At 40.8% G+C, this 8,847-nt stretch overlaps 2 protein-coding genes across 2 annotated transcripts; one reads left to right on the top strand and one right to left on the bottom strand.

Moving 5' to 3' along the window:
• Positions 1–499: 499 nt before the first annotated feature.
• On the bottom strand, positions 500–1,561 carry sft2d3 (SFT2 domain containing 3). Its single transcript, XM_010892237.3, has one exon. The coding sequence runs from the start codon at positions 1,465–1,467 to the stop codon at positions 781–783; it is 687 nt and encodes a 228-aa protein (XP_010890539.2). The 5' UTR covers positions 1,468–1,561; the 3' UTR covers positions 500–780.
• A 1,130-nt stretch (positions 1,562–2,691) lies between these two features.
• si:ch1073-184j22.2 (dual specificity protein phosphatase 18) lies at positions 2,692–8,530 on the top strand. The gene is made up of 2 exons (XM_020042526.3): positions 2,692–2,947; positions 4,410–8,530. Exon 2 carries the CDS (start codon positions 4,416–4,418, stop codon positions 5,001–5,003), a length of 588 nt encoding a protein of 195 aa, XP_019898085.1. The 5' UTR covers positions 2,692–2,947; positions 4,410–4,415; the 3' UTR covers positions 5,004–8,530.
• Positions 8,531–8,847: the final 317 nt, after the last annotated feature.

Genomic DNA, 8,847 nt, shown 5'->3' with positions numbered 1-8,847 from the left:
ATACAAGACAGAACCTGAAATCATAATTAGTTCCATTTTACATTTTGTAAAGTTAAGATAGAATTGTGATGTAGAAACTAAATGCATGTCCGTATAAAATTTGGAATATTTTTTGCTGTATTCAATACATTTCTTATCTGTACATGAACAGACCAGAGTGGCCCCCCAGGATCAAAGAGTAGCGGTGCCATCCAGCATTATTCACAGACAATGATCTGGTCCTAGAGAATCAAAACCACAATGTTTCATGGGAAATTGCAACTGACCCACAAATAATTTTTTGTTTGAGGCAATGGGATTTTTATATCCGTAAGTAAGCACTCTGCATCAGTCCTTTTTCATCAATGGCCTTAGGTCTTTACTTTTTACATTTCTATTGATGACTAAATGTTACTCATCTACAAATGGGCTATAATCTATTATGGTTGCAGAATTTCCACTCTGGGCCAATGGTATAAGCATTAGCTTGCGGTCAGAAATAAAAACAAACTTATGAATTTTGTACCATGGTACATTTTATTTGTCAAACATTTCTGGAAAATGAAAATACATGAGACTTCAGTTTTCTACAGGCCTGTCCACATAGTATAGTACAAGTATTATAATCTAAGACATAGGGCTTGTTGGTCCATAAGTAAATTGAGAGGAAATGCAGGAATAAAACCCTGACTTCAACTTAGTCGGTCCATTGCTGAATCTTTTGGTAGTATACAAGTGTGCAATCAGTGAGCTTGTCAGCCCAATTCACAAAAGGTCCGTTCGGATTCAATGAACGAGTGGTCAAATTGGCATCGTTTTACCCGTAACAGTCCTTTTGATAGCAGATGCTGCCATCCCTCCCATGAATCGAATCCCTGCGCTACCGCCCGGCAGCAAAGACACAGTGTACCCCACGATGACTGCGACTTGGACAATGGCTCCGAGGGCGGTGAGTAAGGTGCTGTGAAGGCTGAGCGCTGCGTAAAGTGTACCGCTAAGAGAGCACAGATATACCGCCGCAGTGGGAGTCGGCTTTGCTATGAGCTTGCTGGGTCCCCGCAATATCGCTGCTCCCAGGATAGCAAAAAGAGAGCCGAGAGACCAGAGAAGGGCGAATTTGCGCGCATACAACAGCAATAAAGGTGCGTACAAAGCGGACAGTCCAAAGCACAACGCCGAGAAAGCAATACAAACACCGAAAGCTACAAGTCGTTGTGAGCGACTCATTCCCGGTAAACATGGGTCTGGCTCCGTAGACCACGGCCAGGAAAAGCCGCTGCTCGATCCTTGGCCCGTCGAACCTCCATTGCGGCTGCTGCTGGAACCAGAACCAGAGAAGGGGCTCGACCAACTACCGAACCAGCTCCCAGCTACCAAAGGAGATTCATCGATGTCTATGGTAGTACTTGAGTTGGACTGCGATATCGTCTTGGCACTGCCTTTAGACTGGGCAAGATATTCTTGAAGACTTCGATTTAATTCAGCCATAACTTATCAAACTACGTGGTTTTTGTTGACAAATTTCAGCAAACGGGAAGTCGCAGATTAACTACGTCAACTGCTGTTTAAACGCGTTTTGATGATGCACGTTTTCTTCTAAAATGGCAGACCACTTCAACAGTAAATTTTTTGCTTGTGTGGTAACGGGTCACTACTGTACCTACAACAGCAGTCCAAGAGAGGGTAATCTGAAGACAAAATAAAAGCAGTATTGCTGTTTAAAAGCTTTGGATTAAGTACATATGTCATGTATCATCAAATAGCCAACTCTGACTTGAACAAACAACATAAGTCATTGTGGGTACCTCAAAGTTAAGCATAATCACATAATCCGTGTGTTTACTGTACACAGCTCTCACATTTTTCCGTTTTACGAGGAATAGTTCACTGTGAAAAGCAAAAGCTACGGGTCTGTTTCAAGAATTTTGCAGACCGTAGTTATTTCATTCATATTCAATAAAGACGTTTTAGTAGCCACCGTAATAAGGGACAGCTATCGATTATATCTGAATAAAAATAAATTTGCGAGATAATTAGATCATTTAATCATAAAAACAACATTAACGTTTTGTCTAGATCACGGAATAGATATTTAAAATGTGTGGCAACAGATTCCTCGGTGAAGCGAATATGTTTTTTTTTTTAAATTTCAATCAGGGAAAACCAGAAAGAAATTCATTATTTCTTACTCTGGAAGTTAGCCAATCAAGATATATTAAGGCGTAGGCATGAGTAGCTTTCCTGGAGCAGCAAAGCATTCCAAAACCACTGTAATGCTTGACTGTTGGAATGGGGCATTTACATAAAGAAAATATATTGCCCAAAACAAATATTGGACTGGGTAACGGTCTGTTGCCTAACAGCGTACTGTTCAGTCTTAAAACCGTGTCATTTGTCCTTTGTTTGCTGCAGTATATGATCAGCAATGAATGTGTATAATGTCTGTAGCTCAGTTATGTCAGTGTTGTTTTGACTACCTCTCCTGGAAATTCCATCAATAACGTAAGAATAAATCAGAATAAAGCAACCTTCTGCTTGGCTGCTGTCACAGTTGGACATTGCATCAGTGATACCCATCAGTGATACCTACATTTTTGAACAGCTGCGACTCGATGAATGTTTATAATGAACTCAAACTATCAATATTAATGTAATCCATATTATTTCTTAGAACTGTGGAGACTAACCATATGACTGAAGTTCATCCCATTTAGAAGTTACATACTGGACATTGTGTGTGGTGGGGTGGAAATGTGGGTGCACATAAAGTTTTTAGGAGCGGCTCCCCAGCTGCCGAGTTAGTCTAAAATTAATCTCTCTCTTCATTGGCCACCAGCCCCAAAGCCTTTTTAGGGGTGTGTGTTTATACTACACCAACTGGGCTTTGCTGCTCTTTGACCAGAAACAGTCTAGCCTGAAAGACAGACCCAGACAGAAGCAGTCTACAGTTTACTACTAAAGAGACCAGGTATGTTGACACACACCAAAGAGGCAGCAACTGTGATAGACAGTTTTACATCTCTTTTTGGAGTTCATATCGGTCGCTCCCTTGCATATAGACATGGCTTTTCAAATGCTCATTTTGAATCAAACCACATCTGTCTTCATCATTAATCTTGTTCTTGACACAGAAATTGCGTTTGGTTATCTCCATGATAAGGGCAACAGAACTTAAACACTTAATTCCCCACTGATTACATGTAAAGTGTTCAAGGTTAGAGTTCAAAGTTTGGGCAAGCCTCTAGTCGAACGTCCTCTCAGAGCATGCAGCATGGGATAAATGGACGCTCTGTATTGAAACAACCAATCACATTTCTTCTGCCTGAGGAGCTGTACTACCTCCAGAATAGGAGCCAGAATGAGAAATGTGAACCTCCACCTGCAGCAGCTATTGATGTGTACTAACAATAATATTCCATTTAAACAATCCCCTTCACTCCTGCTGTGCCGATTACTGGCAGGTACGACTATCCACAGTGGAAATAAGGGACGTGACGCCAGTCAGAAACATCATATTTCATGTTGCGGATGTGCTTCAAATAACAAAACAAAAAAATATCACAGTAAAGTTTTTGGAGAACCTTTTATGTTTCTTTTTTTTGTCTCTATTCTCCGAATGTTTGGTTTTGCAATCAAACATCTGAGTTTCTAAGAGGTTAAAATACAGATTCTCAGACTTTATTTTTAGGAGTGAGTGTTTGTGTAGACCTTAGTTTCAGAATTATGAAGAAACAATACTTTATTTTATATGGATATCCGGGGCACCAAAATTATTGGGACAGATTAACACTTACGTTTAGTCACATCTTTTACAGTCAGTTACTGCTTGAAGTCTGTAAACTATTGACCCCACCATACACTGGGTATATTCTCGGGTGAGTCTCTGCCAAAAGTTTAATTCAGGAGGTATTTTGTCTTTTGCATGTCACCTTCGATGAAACATGAACTCTTGCATGTGTCATAATTAGCCATGTCTATACATTATGCCGTGGTGTCAAATGGTAGTGTCAAGTGTAAACATGCAAGTGGAAGACATAAGGGTTTTCCAAACACCTGCAAGCCCTACTTTTTTTTTTTTAAGCAAACTGTAACTTGATAATTCTGTTACAGGCTAGCTACTGTTTTCCCCCTTGAAGGGTAGAGTTAGTATTTCTGCTACTGAAGTGTTCTGTGGATGGTAGTGGCTGACACACCTACATCACCTTCTGGAGAGTGGTCTGCTTCTCTGTTTTCTTCATTAGGGTAACCTTTATTTGGTTATCCACTGTAAATGTCTTCTTTGGCATACTGGGTTGTTTGTGATTGCCGAGCCAGCCAGTGCTGGTTTGGATCAAATGTCAAGGCAACAAGCTTGGTTATATTATGTTGTCATATTTGTTAATAAATGTGTGTGTATTGTTTAATGATGTTTGTCTGTGTTCCCCCGGCAGCCTGCCATGTCAGTGTCTCAGGTCACCCCCACCCTGTTCCTGAGTGGGGCCGATGCTCCTCTCAACCAGGCCCTAGTCTCCCGAAAGGGTATCACCCTCATTGTCAATGCCACACTCAACCACGCCTGTCCCATCTACCCGGGGGTGGAGTGCCTGCGCGTGCCCGTCTCGGACCTTCCAAGCGCACGCCTGGGCGACCACTTTGACCGCGTCGCCGAGCGGATTCACGGCAACCGGACGGGGGGTACACTGGTGCACTGTGCGGCGGGCATGAGCCGTTCTCCAGCCCTGATTATGGCGTACCTCATGCGTTACCGGGGTGTTACTCTGTGCCGTGCCCACAAATGGGTGCAGGAGTGTCGGCCGTACGTGCGGCTCAACGCAGGTTTCTGGGCTCAGCTGCTGGAGTACGAGAGGAGGCTCTACGGGAGGAATACGGTGAAGGTGGCCACACCCATGCCTCCACTGACCCAGTTGTCATGGCCACCGCGCTCACCGCTGACACAGCGGTCGCTGACACTGTTGGCTGGGTCACCGTCTTCGTCATCACAGGCCAAGGGGGTGAATAAGGATGGGCTTGTAAGGAAATGGTAGAGATGGAGTTTCTTTCTATGTGTGAATATGTAATTTAGCAGGCTAGGCAGTACTTTCTTATTTGTTGGTTCCCGTTCCATGATGCTTAGCCGAGATTGAGCTATAGATTTCACACCAGCTTGTCTCCCCAAAATCAACCAATGGTCACAACATTTTACCTTTATTACTTCTGGTAGAGTGACGATAAGTAGTCATGATAATTCAATACACTTTAAATGTTAGAATCGAAAAAAAACGTGCCCCTTGCTGATTTCATCTGCCCCCTCAATCATTATATCCTGCTCTTCAGGCACCAGGTTTCACACCTATCTAGGGTGTGTTTAAAGTACTTCTGTGGCTATAGTTTCCACTAACCCCAGAATGAGTACCAACATGCTATTTGGGACCATATTGTACATGCGCAGTATCCCCAAATTATTATGTTAAAGGTTTAATCTGTGGCATTTATAGTCAATACATTCTTTAAAATTGTCTGATTTTAAATGTGTAATGGTCTCAACACGTGCATTTTGTTTTGATGAATCACTGCTCTCCACATTCCTGTTAGATGTTAGCTAAAGAGATAAGTGGTCAACTGACATGTTTGGAAATGGGGTATTTCCGATTAGCAAATTCTGCAAAAGACGCACAGTTGCCTCAGCACTGTCCCGGTCCGTGAAGGATGGTTTCAGCCGGGGTTGTTTGCCTCATTGCAACTCCTTGCGGCAGCCTTGGTTTCTGCAAGCTGGTTGCCCCCGTCAGTTAAACAATCTCCAACACACACAACATATTGATACAACTGAACTTAGGGAACATCCTTACAGTGACTATCAAATATTTACCTCATAACTATTTACATCGCCACAAACACACTGAGTTACAAATAGAGGTTAAAGTAGGAGAGATTTCTACTTTTATGGTGGAGGGAGTGGTAATACGTGCAATCACCTGGATGTTTATGCATTCTTATTTTCAAGATACTTTAAACTCTATCAAGGTGTTAGGAATCATGACTAGATAGCAGTTCTTAAGTTTTTGATACCCCTGCCGATTTAGTTCAAAACTAACCTGGCCAGTGAGGAACATTTCATTTTTACTCTGTGACGAAATTCAGTATTGAGTTGGCCTGGTCTTAGAGGTTATTGTTCTGTTTAAAACTGAATTTCTCTCTGTGTCTGTTGTAAAGATTGTAGTAGCTTTTCCTTTAGGATTTTGCCTCTGCTTAGCCCCATCCTATCTCTAGTAATGGAATGGCTGCTTTTTCATTTTTAGTCTATCAAATCCAAGATCCCAAGCTTGCCAAAGCTTCTGCACACGTGCAGACAAAGTTCAACAGCAAGATGCCTAATTGGGAATGTGAACTACGGTTTCTTAATTGAAAGGTATCTCCTTGAATTCAAACAGATCCTGCACAAATGTTTAACATGCTGATCAATGGCAAAACATTACGAGTTGTTATATACAATTGTTGTGTTTTTATCTTACAGTGATGTTTTACTCCGCTATTCTACAGGTCTTGTTACATTATATGTGGCCTAGAATACAATAGTCATAATGCTATCTTGCAGGCATACATTCAAATTAAATTATTCAGAAAGGCATGTTCTCTACAAATACAAATGGATGCAACATATTTTTCCATTCATAACTACCTTCCCATATTAATGTTTTTTTTTTTTAAAGAAACAATACAGACCAAATAATCGTTTTTCTTCCCCCCCACTACATGCTTTTGGAGACCCTTCTTGCACATTCACCACATTGTGCCTATTTGTTCTGGGATGTATTCTTTAGATTCTTTATGGAAGAAAATATTACTATAAAAATGTATTGAAAAACTGTTTCGCATATGCCTTCCTCATGCACAGAAGTGTATTTTCACATAATGATATAGAATTTTACCTGTGTGAATGTCAAAGAGTTGTTTTGTAGTACAGGCTTATGTCCTTTTGGATTGTGTCGTGTGTATATAAAGAGAAAATGGAAATGGTAGTTCCTGTTCTTGTATTTTATTCAGGCTACCTGTAATTATGAAATCCTAAAATAATGGGCCTTTTGCTGGAGTGTATACAAGTGTCTGGTACAAACATTAATAGCAGTGGCGAACAGTGACTACTGGAGCTAGGCCGCCAGTAGCTGAAAAAGATCTGACGTCATACCTATAGACAGAGAACTCGGATACCTGCGTATACAGAGCATGACTTGAGACCTTTCCTTTGCAGACCTATGTAGGAGAAGCAATTCTTTGATGACATAGTCAAATGGTCCTAAACCATGCCTCGGCTGTGGCTCACAGAAGCAGCAGACGTACACAACGGTTGCAAATAACGATAGCAGGAACCAGGTTAGAAGAAAATATAGTTGTGTCGTTTCGAAGAAACTTTTCCCAAAACGTGTCACTCTGTATACTTAAGCCCTCTAGAGGGCTTTGAGGCATCATACAACTGTCCCACCTATTACAAGACAATTGGTGATTGGTTGATTCTAATACTCTTACTGAAGTCAGTGTTAATAGAATGGCTCGTGCCTTCTATTCAAAACCTGAGGGCCTAGCCAATGAGCGTTGAGCACAGCTAGATCATTTCTACCAAGATACTACCAAAGAAAAATTCTGATTGGATATTATTTCTCTTGGCAATTAACCCTTCTTTTCCCAACACAAACTGAAGAAATTCAATAGGAAGATCATTACAATTAAGATTAAATCAAAGAAAACAGAATTACAGATTTGTATCTATCCTCTCTGAGGGCGTACAGGGCCTTAAATTCTCGTTTTGTTATTCGGCTCTGAAAAATGTATTAACTTAACCGAACTGGATGGAAAATATTGCCACCTACTGGCTTTAAAGGGCACTTCACTGTAATACATTTTCAATGGCAACTGTTCAGGACTACCCACCTGAGACCTGAGGAATTTCAAACCACCTCTTAACCCCTGCCAACATGCTCAGACTACCCTCCAGTGTCACATGACAAAATCTGAGGTTGATCAACTACTCAATTGAGGATTTGAACGGTGGCAGGTTGGTCTAGTGGCCAGGAGTTTTGGATGTGGAAAATGAAAGTTTGCTAGTTCTTATTGTTGAGCCTACAACATGTAAAAAACCTGTTGTTCTGTCCCTGAGCCAGACAGTGTAACCTAATTACTCCCAGGCCTTTGCTTAAAATACGAATGTGTTCTTAGCATACTTACAGAACAAATGAACAGGAATAATTCTGACTAGTACCTGGGTGTAATTGCTCCCTTATGCTGTATCAGTACACATGAACTGGAGGCCACAAAGTTTTTTATTTTAAATAAATGCAGCATTTTCACCTGTATTGGTCACATTCTCCACAAAAAATCTGATTAAATAAATATGTTTAAATTAAATTCCAGAATCCTTTCATTGTTTTGTTGAAAAAGCTCAAATAAAATGTACATGGTATGTTTTCTGTCCAATAAATCACATTTTCCATCCAATTACCAATACGTTGTTATACAAGTAAGCGAGACATTTCTAAAATATTCAAAAAGAAATAATGAAGCACCCTTTAAAGTCCATCAAAACTTACTGAATCAATAGCCTAAGAAAATGCATGCCTTTCCTAGTCTTAGAGGGAGACATAAGTTGAAAAGGACTTGATGGCGGAAAATGATATGCATAGATGATATCAAGACAGACAGAGAACTGTACCTGTTTATAGTAAATTGTGGGCTGACAGCTCAATAGGCCAAGCAATAAACTTGCACACTGTGTTCAGATGTGGACAGTAACTCAGTTTTGTGTGCGTATCTTTATGGTATGTTTCTCTGTGATTATAATGAGACCATTCTTTCACCAAGGCCATCGTGAGGTAAGTAGTCTGCCATTATGAAGTAGTC

The sequence above is a fragment of the Esox lucius genome, chromosome 3 (genome assembly GCF_011004845.1).
Source record: "Esox lucius isolate fEsoLuc1 chromosome 3, fEsoLuc1.pri, whole genome shotgun sequence".
NCBI classification, from domain to species: Eukaryota; Metazoa; Chordata; class Actinopteri; order Esociformes; family Esocidae; genus Esox; species Esox lucius.
The sequence above is the reverse complement of the archived record's forward strand: the minus strand, read 5'-3'. Positions and strand labels throughout refer to the sequence as shown.